Consider the following 21,144-nt stretch of genomic DNA (forward strand, 5'->3'; position numbering starts at 1 on the left):
TTTTTGGTCGCTTTAAAATTTTCACAGTATATTCAAAATTGATTTCTCTAGCGACGCACGTAGGATTTTATTTTTTTATCGCTTAACTTTTTTTTTATTCAACAATTTTGTGTCCATTTTTTCATATCTTCGGAGTTTTTTTTCACTCAAAAGTACGCCATTTCGCGCAAAATCAAAATATCGGAAAAATCCTACGTAAGTCGCTTGCTATAGACATGAGGAATCAGAAATGCTTTTTGCTTTTGGCTCTAGGTCCAAAATTACGGAAGATAGATTTCCGGCCGTGGACCCCATGGGGAAAAATATATTATGATGAAATTGCTCGAAAAAATTGATTTGTATGATTCATTACTTATGTTATAAATCGCATTTAACAAAAACTCGATTCACCTCTTTATTGCGTCAACAAAAATTCCCGACAATATGCCTATTTTTTCGGGCTATACAGTGGTGTAACCCCTCAAAAGTCGAATGATCCATGTCAAACATAGGAGACGACAAAGGAGAGCAGAAACAAAGCAGAAGAAAGTAGTAGCGCGAATTTTTTTCAGTTATGACGCTGACTCAAACGCGATTGCAGGAAAATATTTAGCCCTTAAATGAACACTATTGCCATTTGGCAACATACTGAATTCTATGATATAAAGCCTCAACAAGAGGTAAATATCTCGACAAACATATGATTACGGCTTAAAAGCCAACTGTCAAAATTCTCTTTGAAAGGAAATACCGGACAAACCGTTACTCGCCAATCACAGATGTTGGTAGTATAGAAAAGAGAAAAGTTTTCTCTTTCATTAACTGCTATGAACTGTGTTTAGCCAGTAACGGTTTGTCCGGAATTACCTTTCCAAGTGTATTTTGACAGTTGGTTTTTAAACCGTAATCATATGTTTGTCGAGATATCGTATCCATATCGAAAAATGAGTACCGAAGAAAAATGTGTTTCATGCATTTAAGGGTTAATAGGATTGGACAAACTAGAGGACACGATATCATACGCTAAGACAAACATTAAATGCAAATGCATTAAATTGTATGTACGTATGTATACATGTATATGTTCGTATAGATGGATATATGCATATATGTATGGAGCAATGTATCCCTGAGCAACATGGAAGGACAGTCTCTGAGCCACCATAACGCTCGTGGGACGATGCACGGACATAGGCTTGACAATAACGATTTTAATAAATGGTTTGCATTCTCAGTAGATTGAATCGAATCCGGACGTTTCTTTCAAATATCAATGAAAACTATTACTATCTTTATTACATAAATATACAACTTTATTATCTGTTGTTTTACGTTCCTCTCGACTGTATTGCATTATCAATGATACCGCGGATTTCTTTACAGTGAAATTTTGCAATTTATTCTCATTTTGTTTACAATTTGGATAGGAACAAGAGGCCAAAACTGCATTCGATGCCTCACCGATTGCCGACCTGCTTTAATATATAATACAAAAACTTGGCTAACAATGTATAAAATTTCTTTAATGGAGTTGATTTCCTACATACAGCCTATCTGCTTCTAATACTCAATAAACAATCAGATTCAACGGATTCAAATATTTACGCTCAATTCTAACAAATCATAAACAGGAATATGCAACTATAGTAAATTCGATAACAAAAATATGTAAATATGAGTAATGCGACTATCTGGTTTGTTCACTTCGCATTGGCGAACTTAATTTGGTCGTTAGTAAATAATAAAATCAAAACTGTACTCTAAATATATCAATATCAGAAGTAAAACTGTGTGTTTTTTACCGGTATCATTTAACGTTTGTTCCTGTATAATTTTCAGATTGATTTGAAGTTTAAATAATAAATATTAATTAACGAAATGAACTTAGTAGAAAAATTGGGTTTTTAAGTAAAGAACAAAATAGTGAGTGGAAGCCAATTATTCTAGTTAAACAAAACCGTATTCGGATCTTCGTCATCCATCTGTTTGACGTGTCGTAGTACGTCCTTTTTGGTAATCACACCCAGCAGACGCCTGAAAATAGAACACCAGTTATAATTTTGTAGAATATTAATATAAAATATATATATATATACCCATTGTGCGTCACGAGCGTTTGCCTTAGACCTAACTTTCTAAACATATCGACAACTGTTTCCATCGGTGTCTGATCCGTTACCGTGATTGGTGCCATGTCAAGAATTTTCTTTAACTTCAGTGGGGATGGGCCAAGATTTTGCACAGGCTGTGCCGAGGTGAATATCACCAACGATTGACCAGCGATGCCGTCAATCATACGTCTGGCGTTTGCTGGAGAATTGCGAACATAAATTTGACTAATATGAAGATAAGCAATTTATCCAATTTGTCATACCTATAGCAAGATTAAGGTCCCTTCTTAGAACAAACCCAACGAGGTATTGGTTTTCTTTCGACACAACCACTGGAAAACCGTTGTGTTCAGTCTCTTTCAAAAGGGTCTCAATGTCGTCCACGGTCATTGAGTCCTGAGTGATCACCGAAAGTGTTTCATTACGTCTGCAAAAAGCAAGAGAATATAACTAGTACAAAGTCAGGATAATACCAGGAATCACTTTGGTTGCATCACATCGGCCGCTAACGTCGTATGCTGGAACTCGTCTTTGCTGTCCAAGAAGGGATAACCATTGAGTGCTATGTGTGCGTCATAGATGCCCTATAAGTTCAGTCGGCAATAAGAAAACTTGTATCGCAGCATCATTTGCATTTTGAATTACCTGTCTTCCTAGTGCATCGCCAACCCACTTCGACGCCATTGCAGCAGCCATAAGGGGTACGATATATCGTACACCTCCAGTTAACTCAAACATTATGACCACCAGAGACACTGAAATTAAATAGAACACCATAAACAAATTAAGAGCGGCTTACACTAACGTCTGGTCGGACGAATTTGATAGAAAAGCTAACACATTTGATTAAAATTAAATTTTAGCGTCATTGCTTGCATCCCGTTTTTTAGTATTAGTTATTTTTATTGAATTCATCCACGAAGGAAACCGAAAGAAGGAATCAACCTTTATGTTTCTGGCAAATATTTGTCAGAAACATAAGGGTTGATTCCTTCTTTCAGACATGATCAGTTCTTTGAATTTGTATACCAAATAGCCCTTGCAAGTAAACTAGTGAGCCACTCGTTTGGCCGTTCTTGCCCTTGGCTTTGTCGCATAACCAAGCATCCGAAGCGGTGCAAATCCGCTGAGGATTCGCTGGGTGAGGTGGCCGCCGACCCACCGTCGGAAGCGACGACCCCTCACCTATAATCCACTCGTTTGTCCGGGTCACTCAATCATATCAACTATCAACTAGTTTAAGTCCGACGGAGCGGAGCGATGTCGGATAGTACCATACGTAAAGCGATGTGGCGTAGCCACATTAGGCGTGAACGCCTAATATAACAGATTTCAATGTATATTTCAAATTATACCAAACGACCACTAGCACAAATGACCGTTATGCTAAACGATCATTATGTTAAACGATCATTATGCCAAATGACCATTATGCCAAATGAACAATATGCCAAACGAAAGCATGTGTCAGCTGCTTTTATGCCAAATGAACATTATGCCAAATAAACTTATCCCAAACGAACTTATGCCAAACGACATGAAGGTATTTATAATCTAAAATCTTGCTCCAGGGCTTTCATTATCATAACATAAACATTTGTGCGACAAGAGAAAAATATAACCGTCATCGAGCCACACCTCAGTTGATTCCTAGTTCCCCCCGGAATGCTTGCTACAAATTTGTTAGAAAGAGATATAGTGATTCTCAACCTGAGGTCCACGGACCCCTAGGGGGCCGGCGATGTCGTCGCAGAGGGTCCGCGAAGAAAAACATATTTTCAGAGTGCATATTGAAATTTCAAATTTTGTTTGCTAACAAACTGAAAATAACATATTGATAGCAAACAAAATTGATGTTTATCTGTGGGGGTCCACAGCAACCCAGTGTGATATCTAAGGGGTCCGTGGTACGAAAAAGGTTGAGAACCGCTGCAATATGGAGATGGTATAGAAACTAGATGACTTCTACAAAGTTGTACAACAGGCATTTTGCCACAATTCTTCTGAACATATTCTATTTCTCTTCCTTGAAAAGCTAGTGATGGCGCCCTCATTATATGCTATATTTTTTCTAAACATACTATGGAGCGATCTATGTCTAAACATTATGTTATAAAAAAATATATAGTTCATGGAAATCAAGCACTAATACACATTACAACCATGCACTGCTAGGCCCCACGCACAAGTGACTAAGATATCGCTCCGTTAAAATTGAATAATTTTTAACAAAATCGGATTGACTTGTACTCTTCGACAAATTTGTAGATATTTAACCTTTTCATGCCCAACTTTTTTCTAGCACATGTAGGATTTCAAAACTATTTTTCCTTACAACCGGTGGGGTCAAGAAACACGAAAAGCTATTTTTCATAAAGATAAGTGCTCCCCTCGCAGTGCTAGAAGCTGCTCAATTTTTACCTTTCAATGCTAAATATAATTCTCCTAGAATATTTACAACAGTCCACTTGCGTTGAAAACATAGCTGAAGGCACTCTAAATTGATATGCTTTATCACTTTCAAATAATATTGCAAATAACGAAGATATACGAAAAAATCATTTTTCGTCGTCAACGTAAACTGTCCCTGGCAGCACTGCTCCATTGGAATTCAATCACACTAATTGCAATAACTTCAGTTCTAGAGCTGATCCTTGTAACTGTTAGCACTCAAATGAAAAGCAATAGTCACATTTATTAGGCTTACTTGTTTTTTGTGAGCAAATCTTGCCTCAATCAAAAGTTATAGCTGTTTAAAAACGTTGTTGTCCACAAACAACATGGGCATGAATGGGTTAAATTATCTTTCTTGTTGTTGCGCTTATCATTGCGCACGCAGAGCTTGGAAAACGAATCAGCTGAAAAAGAACGAACACTCTTCATTCGCTCTTCGCTTCACAAACATACCACCTATTGAACCATTCACCACTGAGTTGCGGAGTTGACGGCTTTGGTTCATCACTACCGAGGCTGGTGAATCATTGCTGTTCTATAGTGTAGGTATATGAGCATAGCGTAACAGTACCCGTTGTTCATTCTCTCTCCCATTCGAAGAGATATCAAACGCTGTGCATCATTCATTCTCCATAGCAAGCTGTACATAGGCACCCAGATTCTCTTTGCTTTCTGGGTGCGAATGTAGGTTCGAAAAATGATGCCGTCCAGCTGCCCCGGAGAACAGCGCTCATAACGAGAATGTGTTTGTAGTCTTTTATGATATTTATTCGAGATAGGAACATGTTCTTTGCGCTTTTCATATGCAATATTTTTTAGTTTTATCTTCAACCTATTGAATCTGTCGAATTGTGAAAATACAAATAGGGTTAAGGAAACATGGGGAGACTTTACCAAGCACGAAATTCAACAATTATTAATAACGTGTTCCATTTGGTACTTAATTTTTTTTTATATTTTTATATTTGTTTCGATCCCATCATCATTTCATTTTTCATCTTGCTCCCTTACGAAGGTGTGGCTTATACTTGAAACTTTAAACGCGATTATCACGATATTTGCAGCGACTACGAGTGCCGAAAGAGTTTGCAACCGATTTCAAAACTTTATTTTTGCTAGTTCGTAATTTAACTGCCGTGTCCTTGAACGATTCCATTTTTTCGTCAAAATTTTCATATTAATGTTATGGATTTGTTAATAATTTTTTTCAGGTGAAAATGGTGTTTTTTTTTGACAAATCGTTTCCAAAAAGAAGAGAATTTTTTTTCAATCAATCGTTCAAGGACACCAAAGGTAGATACACTAATGATTTCTATGACTGATTTTGTGACACGTGAATGTAATCAGTACAGTTAATCCAAAAAAAGAAATGCATTAAAAAATCAAAGCTCATGAAATACACTCGTTTTATATTTTTACCTAGTACTAAGAACCTCATCAATATGGGAAGAAAAGATAACAGCATGTTATATGCCATTGTTTTTTGTTCTGATATTTCAAAATTCTCTTGGTCAAGCTCCCCACGCCTTGGTCAAGGCTCCTGCGGTGGGTTTTCTGATTAATAAATATTCCACAATATGCCGTACATTTTAAACACTCCGTTAGTAGGTATCCAATTTAATCAAAAGTCATAAATCTTGCTCATCAAATTTGTGGTTAATATTACATTTGTTAACATTTAACCTATCTGTACAACATTTAGGAAAATAATGTAGTACATCATAGTTTGAAACATATATTGTCCTTGTTAAATGCGAATAAATTATAACCAAGCTTATAACCACTTCGTTTTGGTTCACGATTATAAAATTCTAAATACAGGTAAACTTCAATATAACGTACATCTCGGTTTAAAAATTGTACGTTATATCGAATTGTACGTTATATCGAAGCATGCAAAATCCTCACAGAATTGTTGTTCATGGTACTTTATTTTGTAGAATTTTGATCACGCGTAACTAATTTTGAAAATCTAACCTACCTAGCAGTGTGAAACAACTTTTCTCATAAGAAAATTATAGCGGTTCTATAAAAAAGACGCCGCATTTAATTTTTGTTTGCTTATATGAATTAAATTTATTGCAAATATTCTTATTCTGACTCTTTTCCTAATTATTAAGTCATTAGTCATTATTGTTCTTTCTGGGCTTATAAAGTGTGGGAATACGTCTGCGCCTCATCAAATAAAAGCAATTTATGAACTTTCATCATTAGAATAGACTATAAAGATCCATTTGTATCCACGATTCAAGAATTTCTGAAAATATATTTCAATCCGCTAACCGGTTTCCCAAATACCCCATACCGGTCGTAAAACGCACAGTTGTCCATGTAATTACAAGTACGATCTCTCACTCTTATTTATTTGACGTAACACATAATAGGATTCGAAAACAATCTTCGATTCTAGTAACCTGATTCAAGAGTCTCAAACCCAGAAATTTTGATAAATATTACTGAATTCCTCGTAGATCGTCAATGGGACGTCATTTCATGGCAACATGAATGTAAAACAAACAAAACAAGCATGAGTCCAGGGAACTGAATTCAGGAATATCCGAAATCGGAGTTGAATGTGTCCGCATTACTTGCAATATGATTCATAGATCATATGGTTGATGTAATTTGATGACCCAATTGTCGAGCATAATAAAAAGAATCTGTAATCCGAGGCACTTAATTCAGGAGTTTCAGGAAGCGATTGTATCTGATTGTCATCAAATATGATAGCACTAGACATGCTATTTTTTGTTGCACAGCATGCAATGAAACTTAAACATTGTCATTCGGCCCAGAGAATCGGATTCCGCTGTCCCGAAACCAACCAACAATGGTCACACCAATATTATTATTTTTGTTTTCAGTTAGAACTTACTGATCTTGTATTATTTATTGAGATACATGCTTGCTTTTAATAAATTACGATCATCCGCAAATGAAATTGAAAAACAAACGCTCTCGTAGCCTTCAATGAAGTAGCCAATTGCTAACATGCTCATTGGAAGCCCAATTAGTACGTTTTAAGATTGTGTGTAACATATTGAATTCTTAAAATGTGAAATACATGCGTAATTGAAAAGAAATTTGGACCTGAAAAATAAATTAAAAAATTTGTGCGTTATATCGAGGAAAAATGTACGTTATATCGAGTGACGCTATATCGAGGGTACGTTGTATAGAAAATTACCTGTATTCGTAAGCTAGAGATACAATGTTAGAAAAAATTTAACCTGTATGTGTTGGGCTGAATCATCTGAGAACCCAATATCCAAAAAACTGATAAAATGCATATCGATGTTTGAATATCCACGATTTCCATAAATTTATAAAGCATCGTGAACACAAGCTCAATTTTTTCCCTCAAGCCTCAGCAGAATCAAATAAGCGGTACTTGTTGCCTATTGTCCGCTCCACCAGCCATATGTTCTTAACTGACGTAGCGAAAGACGCTGAAAACCGCTAATATGTCCAGAAGAATTTTATATCCAGATTCAGCATTACACAATGAATCTGAATGATTCAACAGCTTGTATGTTCTTGAACCAATTCCACCAAATAATCTACCAAGCAAAGAGGGACCACTATTCAAGAGAGAAGAGAATACTGATATCCTCTCTCTTAATAATACTCACAACTGTTCATCATTATAATGATACGTGCTTATGCAAGCGTGTGTGGATATTGTCTATCTCGAGATGGGATACACACGAGTGCGATCGAAACAAAAACAAACGTCAAAACGTTTTCTCACTCGCACCGATGCAAACTAGATGGGCGCGTAACTCAACGCACGGCCCGGTGCGCATGGCTGAAAAGTCGCAATGTGGATTTAAGAAAAGATTCGCAATATATTCGTTCCTGTTTCTGTTTCCTCGTGTTGTTGCTTCGGTATCCATAGCGGGAATTCATTCGGTTGGGGTGAAGGCAAGCGTTTTACTAAACTGTATTGTGGTTCGTTCGGATTGAATTTGAATGAATGGTGAAAGTTCTGCGCACGTCTGAAAGCGCACCAAATATCAATGGGTATATATAGGTGTGGCACAACACACGGTTTGCTAGTGTTGGCAACCAAAAATATGTAAACAATCCAGAAGCACAACGGGTCGACGTCATAGCGGTCACACGATTCAATGGGAGCGGAACGACCGCTATGACGAAAGCAAGTCGATTTATACTGTGATCACTCATGTAAGATTCGTCTTACGAATACCAAAGTGCCATCTTCGCCAGACCTGTATATACGACATTGACCAAATATAACCACAGTTGCTATGCAAGTCAATTTCAGTGAAGCCACTAGACAATAAGACAGTCGAACAAAGGCGAACTATAGAAGTGATAAGCAGTCTCTATTGCACAACAGTGAAGAGGGTCTTCTATTGCAATGTTTGTTTCTTTTTTGTCTGATGTGTGCTTTTCTAAAGCTCGAAGGAATAAGCTTCCTATGAATTTATATAGGCGGCTGTCATGCAACTATCTGAATTTTCATTTGCAGTGGTAATCTGATGCATATAGTGCCACCTAGCGTTGAAAATGCGAGTTAGCGGGTTTGCTTCATGTAAATTGTCAAAAAATCCCATACAAACTTAATGCAGATTGGTCCAGTAGCTAGACTTGACCAATTTGTTTCAAACTCGAAACAAGCACTCCTGGTAGGACTAGGAATCGAATCATAGGTAGGCCATTATTTTTCTCAATAGTCCAATAAACATACGCAAATCGTATACGTGAATCCTGGAAACGTTATAACTACGAAACCGTACAAATCATACCAAAAACATATCAAACATTGCAAATTTTCATGGAGAATATATGTCTTTTCCTGAACAGAAGCGGATATTTACTTGAAAAGCAGAGGTGGTACAGCTTCTTCACAGTTTTTGGAGAAATCGTAAGACTACAGTTGTATGTAAAATTTAGAAAAAAAATGTTTGCTCTCATACATTATACACATCAGTTTCCACCAAGAGGAAAGTTGAACCTCTTTTCTCACAACTCTCTCGCTCTATCGTTTTGCCAGCAGTTTTCGCTGCTAGATCCCAGTCATCGTATTCGGAATGGTTTCTCTCCGAATTTCAGCACAAATGTAACAATTAATTCTAAAACTAATTAGGGACCATCCATAAATGACGTAGCATTTTTGATTGATTTAGCACCCCCTCTCCCATCGTAGCATTTCGTCACAAACTTCTAAATACCCCCTGCTAATTACGTTGCATGACGGTAACTCTACCCCCTTTGACCCCGTAACATTAAAAAAAATTAAAAAACGATGTGACCCTTTAAAAAAGCTACGTAGCATGACATGACCCCCTACCCACCTGTCGTCGCACATCATCACAAAATACAATACTCCCCCCTCCCCCATATAATGCTACGTCATTTATGGATGGTCCCTTAAAGTACGATTTACTCGATACGTCGGGCTTCCGACACCGGTACTGCACTTCAACGGAACATCCAAATTAATAACATGCAGTTAAATTGAGACTTGCATACACAACATGAATGGCACGGCACGTTTTGACGTACATGACGGAATGAACACACGAGAAACGCATACAGTTCATCCTGACGGAACAGTGATGTGGCGTTTGCATTCTTTCCCTTTGACGGAAGCTGATGTATCGTCTGAATCGGGGTTAAGTTAAAACGGCCTGTTGCATTCGAGCTGGAATTCCACCACGAATCAGGCCACATTGACATGACATTTATGTGTCGCCATTAAAAAACACTTGCTTCAAATATATGTTTGCAATATGTCCATAATATGGAAAAAGCGCACCCTTTCATAAAAGGTAACGACACTCAATTTCGTAATCCAATTCTTTAGACTAAATAGTTTCTGACAGGAATTTGTCAAATAAATCATTTTAGTGATCTGTGAACAATGCAAGTAATTTTGTCCCATAGAACCGGTTTCTTAGTCAATATGATTCCATAATTAATTCAATGGGATTACATACACGATTTGTTTATGCGCGTGTTAGGTTATTAAAATGATTAACAAGACTCGCATCTCCCACATCTATTGACCAACTAGGCGTACACATGGGCTTTCAGAGTTCTCTTAGGTCGTTATTATCTCAGGGGGCTTAGGCTATGAACTCCGGAGTTCATATGAAAATCCAACGCCGTAGCTCATACCCAAAGTCCAGTACAATTGAGCGTGGAATTGGGTTGGTCAATTTGAGTAAAATAAAGATATTTTTGAACGAATTTGCTCTTGAAATTTACACAAGCGCTTGGGAAAATAACTCAAAAAGTACTACCCTATGTTCCCCTACAACAAGATATGTCAATCTTACCTGTCATTCGTGTGACTCCTCCCAATACAGCGGCCGCTCCCACCATAGCATACAATCCTGGTGTGATACAATCTTCGCCAGTTGAGCACTCCCCGGAAAATATCCAAATCTTAGGATAGTGATAAGCTAACTGTTCCATTCCTGAAATCAGGCAGCATCATTGTACAGGGATATCAGATAAGGACCAAAACAATCTTACCTATTCCAACGATGCGTCCCATAATTGCTCCAAGCGCCAGAGACGGGATGAACAATCCGCATGGTACTTTCATGCCGAACGTGAATATTGTCATCACGAGCTTCATTCCTAGAGCTAACGTAAGCAACCAGATTGCTTTGTATACACCTGGACCAGCGGCAGCAATTTCAATTGCGGAGTTAACGTCAGTAAAGTTACGATTATAGTCACTGCAACGGAATATTATTCAAACTGTGTCTACAATAAACCTAGAGTTTTTTCAATACATCATATCTAACATCGGGAGATTCCTTTGTTTACATCCTCTTTTGATTTTTAGGCGTCACTATGGCACTTCCCACTAATTTTACAGTACAGATCGAAAGACGACAGTTTTGACTAGCACATTATGCAAAAAGGAGCAAATGTTAAAGTGACCGAGTTATTAACCGAAGAGAAAGTAAAAAAACGAGTCTCTCATTGTAAGATATCTTTTAAAAAAACCTCTTGAAATGATTTATTTGCATACCAGAGATAATCCCTGTTGGAGATTCCACACTGACTGAATAGCAAATAGATTAGCTCGCTAGTATTCATGCGTGTATAATGATTCGGGTACGCGATAATTGCCGTTATCAACGTGACGATCAACACTTCGGTCACAGGATACTGTCCCAATTTGCTATATTTACGAAACCGACACCACCACAGATTGGCTTTAATAAACAGTGTAGCAATGACGCCCTATAACAATACGTTCATTAATACATAATACAAAACTATCCGGAATTCAAAATTACCCCAATAACTCCCAGTCCGATGAAAGGCACCAACTCGAAGAAGATCCACGGCTTGTTATATTCTACATAGAAGAGCACCGAATGTTCATTGCCGAAGGGATTAATTGAACGCAGTATGAAGGCGGCTATCAATGCACAGAAGAATGATCGCCATAGCGTTTTTAGTGGAAAGTAGTAGGAAACTTCCTCCAAACTAAACAGAACACCTCCGATAGGCGCTCCAAAAGCAACAGACACGCCAGCTGCAGCTGCTGCTGAAATGATTTCGCGTTTTTTAGCCTCATTGCGGCCGTATTTTGGGAACAAATACGACAGTATGTTTCCTATACAACTGGCTATGTGAACCATGGGACCTTCTTTGCCAAGACTAAGGCCAGTTGATACTGACAGTATTAGGCCGACGGATTTGATGATTAACGTCCATTTTCCCAGGTAGCTGCGAATTATGAATCCGGAGAGGATTGTTTTAATTTCCGGTATACCGGAACCACACGCATATGGTGCAAACATGCGCACCAAAGATGCTGCCAGTAGTGCAAACAGCATTGCCCACGCGATGTAGAAAAAGTATGATATGATGTAAGCACCCGCCCCCTCTCGAGACGAAGCTATGATCTCCGACCACGTGTACCACTGAGAGCAGTTCCCACTGACGAAGCTAGTTTCATTCGAAGACCAGCAGCATTGTTCTCGATTCAACCAAAAGGCCTGTGGGCATATTCCAAACTTCAGGTCCGTCATCCAGCTGGCACCGATATCGATGAGACCGGCAACGCAACCCGTGAATAGACCCACCAACAGCACACAAACCCAGCCCGATGAAGCATCGTGTGCACCCTGAAATAACAGAGGACAAGATCAATCAAAGCAATAGATATTATATATATATATATATATATATATATATATATATATATATATATATATATATATATATATATATATATATATATATATATATATATATATATATATATATATATATATATATATATATATATATATATATATATATAAAATATAAAACAAACCTTTATCAGATCCCAAATTGAATCCTGTCGTTTCTTCACAATATATCTGTGCCGCATGCGATCTCTAGCGATATCTCGCTGCCAATCTATCGTGTGAAAATCCTCGTACTGGCCAATGCCAGGAATATCATCACTGGTGTCAGTCATTCCAGAGAAGGAGATGCCTAAATATATTAAAGTATGGTTAGTGGCGGAATAGTCCACGAAGTTTTAAGATTCATTGATTTGTTGTTATAGATAACTAAGGATTGAGATAATAGGATGATTCCACCGAGACATGTTAACAAATTTGAAACAAACAAAATAATATTTAATTTGTTAATCAGCGTGAGTTCAATGTTGCCTTCATGCTAACATATTTTGAAATGCGAGGTGGTGGGGGGAGGGGGATGATGTGTTTGGAACCACATAACTTATTTTGGGAATGCAGGTGTGAGGTTGGACGCTGGTTCTCAGATCTTTGAAACAAACAAAATAATATTTAATTTGTTAATCAGCGTGAGTTCAATGTTGTCTTCATGCTAACATATTTTGAAATGCGAGGTGGTGGGGGTCTGGGGGATAATGTGTCGGGAACCACCTAACTTATTTTGGTATATGGGATGAAGGCAGGTGTGAGGTTGGTCTGAGAGAGGGGGTGAGGGGTAGATGGGGGCCCATCAAGGAACTGCATATTATACCTAGGTTATTGAAAATTGGTCATCACCGAAGTGGCGTTAGTTCTTAAACATGTCCGGAATTGTCAATAGTAGACAATATATTCACACAGAAAAAAGATTTGAATGTTCTATACAAATATGGATTACGAACGAATGACCACCCGGTTAAAGCCCTCAATAAAAAAATTAGAATTACTAAAATATGGCTTAAATTCAATAAATAAAATTATTGGTCGGGAGACAATAAATGTATTTGCAGAATTCAATAAAATTGTCTATTTTTTAATAATTATTTTATTGAAATTAACACTGTTTTTATTGGAAGCAAAAGTTTGTTGTAAAAAATGTATTCAGATCAATAAAAACGTTAGTCGAAGTAATAAACAATAAATAATTAGATTCAATAATACATAAAACTAAGTTTATGAAAATCGGTTAAGAGTTTACTGGGAAGGTGTGACACCAGTTCAGGAACTAGGCGAGTTCCCCGGGGCATCAAGAACCGTCATAAGTGGCGAATGTGGTCAAAGCTACAGTGTTGGAAACATAATTATCCCCAACACTTAATCGTATCCCCAACACTTAAAGACCGGACAACATATTAAAATCAAACAGATCCTTAACGAATTCTTTCAAGGCATGTAGTGTACTGCTGGTGGGTTTACATTGAGAAAACCCACTAGCTCGCATTTTCACCACTAGGTGGCACTGTATGCATCAGATTATCACTGCAAGTGAAAATAGGAAAGATAATTTAATTGTCTACATCTCTGCCGAAGACTGCGAGTCAATCCGGATTTGATAGAAGAAGTTATTAAACTTTCGATGATGTGATGTCTGAGTCAGTTTTGCATGGGACCTAGCGGCGCTCGGTTAGGTATCAGTAGCACTCGGTTCCCATGAACTATACATTTTGTGAAATAAAGGTTAGGTTTAGCTCAATAGTATGTTCAGAAGATTTGTAGTAAATAATACGAGTCATGTTTTGGTTAGAAAATTTTAAATGAATTACCTAAACTTGGTACAAAACATTTCGCAAAAAATACTCTAAAACTGTTACTACAACATCTAGGATTCCACGCAATTGTAGCATCCTGTATTATTTACAACATCATTGAAGAAAATAAATGTGTATCTTTAATTGATAACATTAATACTAGATTTAAGACAAAACAATAGTTACTACAAGCGTACAACTGGAAAACCATCAAAAAAGTATGTGATAAAGTGCAACTGTATTAGAAATCCTTCCACAGAGGGCCAAGGACATCAAAATTCCGCAACCTACTGATATCAGAATATAAAGTTATTGAAGGAAATTGACTACAAAACAGTCAATGTTATTGCTTTGGGATCATATCTGTTGACTTTATGAAAAACTGAACAAGAAAGATTCAATACGCCTGCTAGATAACTAGAAATATTGTTCGGGTAACTATGAACAATTTTTGGATTGGTATGATCGAGAAGAAATGTGAAAAATCTTTTGCCTTCTGCTGGTAGGAGTCGGGCGTTGGAAATAAGTATAATAACATGCTCTCGCACTGACCCTGCTTTTAAAAAATCGATATTGTGAAATATTTTACTGGCAATGATAAGTTCGAACATTTCTGATATGCTATGCTAGGTAATAAGCCTATTTTCGCCCTGTTTCTATTAACAGCATACCAATTTGGAGCTGTTGGTTAGAGCAGCGTCTGCCATTTTTGTTCAACGCATTGGCTCAACTGGTAGGACAATAATTGGGGCACTCGATTCTAGTTTTCGGTGCGGCCATTTGTTTTACTATATTGGTTCTGAAAAACGAAGCAAAGATGCTGATACCAATTTATACGCATACCATTGATTCTAGGCCGAGCAATTAAAGGCTCATAAGTGGCTCATAAAAAATGTGTTTTTTTTTGGAATTTTGACTGAACGTGAAAACAAGAAAAGCAAATTACTCAATGCTACAGTGATTTTGTTTATTTCAGGTGACCTAGTATAGGTTGTAGATCTCACCAAATACAACACAAAATAATGTTTAAAAAATGTTGCATACCCGCAAAATCTTGATTAATAGCAAAAAACGATATAAAAATATGAAAATTGCTCAACATTTTAATACCGCATCCAACGACCTATTTATGATCGCAATCGGTTGAAAAATGGCAGTTATTTTTTTTCCAAATCAGAAAATTGCTCGCATGAACTCTTTTAAGGGATAAGTGAGGTATTGCCTCGCACTATAGGATTCTAGAATTATATCTTCTGTCATTTTTTTCCAATTTCAAGTTCAAAGCTCACACACACATGATTTTGAATGTATACGTAATCGAGCAAAAAAAATCTATTTGTTGAAAATATTATATGGGATTTTATCCCCTTAAAAGTTCATGCGAGCAAGTTTCTAATTTGAAAAAAAAAAACTGCCATTTTTCAACCGATTTTGATCATGAATAGGTCGTTGGATGCGGAATAATTTCTAATGAAAATGCTGAGCAATTTTCACATTTTTAATGAAAAAATCACAAAATAATAGTTACATTCATATTGTTGTCCCAATACCACATATAACTTTTATGGGGGGCGTCTGGTGTAGTAAGCAAAAAATCGACTTTTTTTATACACTTAATTTTTAGAATTGAACCTCTGAAATAGTCTCCGCAATCTCGGTGGCCGCGCTGAACTTCTTTTGTTTTAAGCAGCCATGCATTCCTTGCGCATAATGCTATAACACACGCAGATTTAAATCTATCGGGAACAATTTTCAAAAACTGATAGCGATAAAAATACAGTGTAAACAATACTCTCTATACTACTTCTACCCAAATTTTCAATTTTACTATAAATCAAAATTTGGGTGTGTAATAAATAGATCAAACGTGGTTTTGTGTTGCATTTAACCAGTTCTACAACCTTTAACAGACGACTTTAAAAGAACATTCTTTTTTTGTAGCGCCGTGTTCCTTACCCTTATAAAATCAGCCCCAACTTTTTTTTTACATGAAACTAAGATTCAAATGAAATCAATAAAAACTACTAAGTTTTGAATCACTAGAAAGTTTGCAATGGTTCAAATAAAATTATCGGACCACAAATGAAGCGCTAGATACGTCGCGACATCGTTTATGTCCAACAATTTTTTCCAAAAAAAAACCTTTGTACGGACAGTTTAAAGCTATGTCATTCTTTCTAACAATGATGCAATGGTGTATCAAAAACACAGTTAATACACATATGGCACTCACCTTCATGATCCGAATGGAAATCTCGCCCGAATCTGGGATGTGTGGGAGAAGTCCGTACACTGTTGTCGCTACCAGCATGCAGCCCTCCGCCTAGACCGCTTCCAGTTATGCCTGAACTGTTGTTATCCATCCCATCTTCCCGGTGGCTCCCGTTTGACGCAGAATGGTACTGATAGTTGGGATTGGTGACACTGCTTGGCGTAATATCAATCATTTCGTCGTCCGATAGTGTCGAAAGTGTTGTTGTATTTATGAAATTTTTCTCATTTGCCGACGACGATGGAGGAGTCTGTAAAAGGCGTGGATAAAAGATTACGATTACTTAATTTGTTACACATTTTATTGCAGAAGGTCCAAGTTAAAAGTGCGTTTGTCTATTTTAAAAAAATAAAGTTTATTTAAAAGCCTTCCAGAGGCCACACTTAATTTTATTTGAGCAAAAACTCTCAATCACAAACGACATACCTGCAGCGTAACCAGATGAATTACTAAATACCTACTCAAATCGGTATGTTTTCGACAAGACTCCAACTAGTGGTAAAATAGCAACATATAATATCCATACTTGCGACAACTGCACCAGAGCAATAAATATTAGGTATCCTTTAATATGATAGATTACCAAGTAGTTGCAATTCACCCAAACGCATCATATGCTATTATATTATCAATTGTTTTGCGAAAACAGATCGAGCGCATAAAAATCGACAGATCTTCGAAATGCGCATGTTCCAGTCGTATGAAATTCTGACGGTAGGCGTGTAGGGTATGATGGACTGCAATGCAACCTTTGTACAAAGTTATTTAGACATAGGAGATACTTTCTGGAAATTAAACTGTACAAAGCAACTAGTGCTACTACATACATATTTTAAGTGCATGCATATGAGTCATTCCACTCGATGTGACCGTACCATATGTAATCGACCCATTACAGATATAAACATATTTTGTAGAAATTATTCATATAGGATCTACTTTTTTCATTAATTGAACTGTCAAAATCCTTATTTGGATTGACTTGGGTAATGTCAAGTCTAGAATCAATCTGCGATATGCTTAAGCGGTTATACTGCTGTTCTACGCCCAATTGTCCCATGTTGCAAAACTGGCAACTGAGAAAAACGCGATTGAAGATGAAAATTGTATTACCAATCCGGAAAGAAACGGTGCAACAAATAAAGCTATTGTCTACAGTTACGTTCATAGCAATCGTCTCTAATATAATCAGTTCAGTTTTTCATTATAGATATCCAATTAACGTTAGTTTTTACGAAAAATCAGTTCCACCACGATTTATGCAAACGAGGTTCATTACTCATTTTTTTACAAAATGTATGTCGTGAGTTTTTTTGTTATTCGGGAGATTTTTTGCTTCATCAAAATCGGAAATAGGGTAAAGTGTCTATATTTACCCTATTTAGGAGGTTGTCTCACAAATTCATTAATTACTCCGCCTACACTCGATGCAGTGCGTCTAATTTGGCTGCAACAACTTTGTTTCGTTCTTAAGTCCCAATCTAATAACAAAAATAACTTAAAAACGATGAAATGCTAGTGTTTGATCGCAACGAAAGCTCGAAACGAGTGCACTAATTGTCGCCCTACCATTTGACCCAATGTGTTGAACAAAATAGCAGACGCTGCACTAATCAACGGCTTCAAATGGGTAGCGTGATGATAGAAACATGGCGAAAACAGGCTCATTATCCTGGATGCGTTCGCCATGTTATGCAACGACGACGGTGATGAAAAGCTTTACGGGATTGTTCTCACTGCTGTAATTAACCCGTTCATGTCCAACTTTTTTCTAGTGCATTTATTGTTTCAAGACTATTTTTTCCTGAAAACGGTGGGGTCAAAGATCACGAAAAGCCTTTTTTCGTAAAGATAGGTGCTTCCCTCGTAGTGCTAGAACCTTCCAATGCTCAATACAATTCTCCTAGAATAATTACAATAGTATAATTGCGGGGAATACGTACCAAAGACAGTCCAAATTGATAAGTTTTATCAGTTATCAATAATATTGCAACCAAACGAAAATCTATGGAAAATTCATTTTCCGTCATCAACGTAAACTGTTACTGGCAGCACTGCTCCATCGGAATCCAATCAGACTCATTGCAATAACTTCGGTTCTAGAGCTGATCCTTGTAACTGTTAATACTCAAATGAAAGGTTATAGTCACATTTATTAACCTTACTTATTTTTGTGAGCAAATTTTACGTCAATCGAAAGTTATAGCTGCTTAAAAACTTTGTTGTCCACAAACAACATGGGCATGAAAGGGTTAATATTACCACAGCATTCTCTTTTTTTAAGGAACCTGTATTTTTCCATTAATTTTTTCAGTGCCCGACATCTAGCGTATTGTACTTCTTAACTAAACGCTATGTTATTATTTTTTAATTGTCCACTTTTCCCAAATTTTTATAGAAATCCGAGAAATAGATCGAAAGTTACAGTTCTTCCAAGCGCGCTACCAAGAGCCAAACTTGCAATTTTAAACTCGATTTTCTCTCGAAATGTCGTTTTTTTTTTTTCAAAAATGGTTTTTCTGAGATCACGAATGCCTAAAAACCACTAAACCGATTTTCTTCAATTTTTTTTCAATTGATCGTAATTAATTTTGCTCGGATTCCTTTTTTATACACATCTTTTGTTTCGTAGATGAGAATTTGTAATACGATTTTTGGAGCTTAAAACAGTGACTTTTTGGAAAAAACTGATATACTAATAGATTTTTTTGAGTTTTGGGATTTCAGTTGATTCGTCTTCAGTCGCGATCACCGCAAACCTCTTAAATAAATAAGCGTATTGCGGAAAAAGCCCTATGTAACCTCTTAAAGAAAGAAATTCTTCAAGGAGTCCAGAAAACATTATACGTGGGCGACCGGTTTGGCAAATATGATTTTTCATTAAAAAACTAAAGTTGTAGTTTGCTATATTTCTACTTAGTGCAGCAAATTTAGTTAAAAACTATTTTTCTCCACTAAGGAGAAAATTGATTTAAACCACATTAAGGCAACGTAAAGGCGTAAAGGCAACAATAAATTAGTTCCCTTCCCAAGGTTTAGGGGTTTGACGGTATTGCAAACATCATCAAGCATCAATTGCTTTAAGATGGGTATTGCATTACGCCTCGATAGTGGTGTATCGAGGAGACCGAGAGGGCTTATGCGCCTTTTTTATGTCATATGTTTTTTCATACTCTGCACCTGCGCATACCAACGCTAAACCACTGGTCTCTACGCGGTGGCGTGACCGACTGGCGGATCGACGTAGATTGACTTTTGCTGTGTGCCGTGTTTGCAAATATTGTTCTATGTGTGGTATTCGTGGACGGGGCTCACGGAGGGAGTCATTGCGTGTCCATTTTTCGGTCGACTTCGTCATCATGCATATACTAATTAAATTAATTTAATAATTAAATTAATTTAATAAACTAGAATAAGTAGAAACCTATTAGTTGTAGCTTTGTGATAATCGTAGTTTTTCGTACTAGTATACAACTGTTATGTGCTAGTCGTATGTATTTCTATGTATGCATTCGTCTGAATATTTGTGACGGTTGGGTCAGGGAATGGATGCAGAACTGACGTACATGATATTCATTCGGGAAAGGCGGGTTGGATAAATTAGGATTACCGACGCACGTCCGTCGTCCATTCCCGGCCAGCATAGCATGATGAAAGTCGTTATTGATAAATATACAACATGCAGCAACAGTTTGATTGCATGTTACATGTGTTTTTCTATTCTACTTCATTGGTCTGTTGCTTTTGTACATACAGGGTGTTTGGTTCATGGTTAAGAATCTCTCGGGGGGTGATAGACTGCCATATTTGGAGAAAAAAATTGTTCTACACATACCATCAAATCTCAACCGTTACAGAGTTATTGAACTTTTTGTGTAAAAAACTTATTTGTCTTAAAATACCTCTAACTTTAAAAGTATACTTTGTATTTTAAATGTTTTAGTTCCATTCGAAAGGTGAGAAAATTTTCTATTGAATGGTGTTCTCATATCTTTTAAGTAATTAGTTTTAATTACCTTTTAACTGTAAAGTAGTTAAAAGTTAGTGTTTTTGAGGAGGTTTTTGCTAATTTTCGCGAAATAATGAAGTATGATTATAGCAATATCCAGTATCCAAAAGTTGAGTTTTAGGACGATTCATAATTTGTTCTTGGACGTCATATTTCTATCTCTTCTCATTTCTTAGTAATTTAATTACTATACTTTTCCCGTAACCGACTTGCAAGTGCTTAAAAGACTCTAATCTAAAAAATATGCTTTATATCATTATTTACAAGATTTCATTGGAAAGCTGAGAAAATTTCCTATCAATGTATGTACAAATGTCTTTTAGTTAAGTGTACTAAATGATTTTTT

At 36.7% G+C, this 21,144-nt stretch overlaps 1 protein-coding gene across 3 annotated transcripts in view; it reads right to left on the minus strand.

Moving 5' to 3' along the window:
• Positions 1-1,270: 1,270 nt before the first annotated feature.
• Positions 1,271-21,144, minus strand: part of LOC131693695 (H(+)/Cl(-) exchange transporter 5) — a 29,299-nt gene continuing 9,425 nt past the window's right edge. Inside the window, exons 1-12 of one of the 3 annotated variants that reach the window (XM_058981746.1) lie at positions 17,251-17,431; positions 16,751-17,039; positions 12,862-13,025; positions 11,831-12,667; positions 11,560-11,774; positions 11,052-11,260; positions 10,853-10,993; positions 2,736-2,845; positions 2,574-2,674; positions 2,354-2,517; positions 2,076-2,289; positions 1,271-2,013 (exon numbers count right to left, since the gene is read on the minus strand). In XM_058981746.1, coding sequence (XP_058837729.1) covers positions 1,923-2,013; positions 2,076-2,289; positions 2,354-2,517; positions 2,574-2,674; positions 2,736-2,845; positions 10,853-10,993; positions 11,052-11,260; positions 11,560-11,774; positions 11,831-12,667; positions 12,862-13,025; positions 16,751-16,964 — 2,460 coding nt within the window. In that variant the 5' untranslated portion in view covers positions 16,965-17,039; positions 17,251-17,431 and the 3' untranslated portion in view covers positions 1,271-1,922. Of the gene's footprint in view, positions 2,014-2,075; positions 2,290-2,353; positions 2,518-2,573; positions 2,675-2,735; positions 2,846-10,852; positions 10,994-11,051; positions 11,261-11,559; positions 11,775-11,830; positions 12,668-12,861; positions 13,026-16,750; positions 17,040-17,215; positions 17,432-21,144 lie in introns of those variants that run through there. The other 2 variants (XM_058981745.1, XM_058981744.1) reach the window with 2 other exon arrangements.

The sequence above is a fragment of the Topomyia yanbarensis genome, chromosome 3 (assembly GCF_030247195.1).
Source record: "Topomyia yanbarensis strain Yona2022 chromosome 3, ASM3024719v1, whole genome shotgun sequence".
NCBI classification, from domain to species: domain Eukaryota; kingdom Metazoa; phylum Arthropoda; class Insecta; order Diptera; family Culicidae; genus Topomyia; species Topomyia yanbarensis.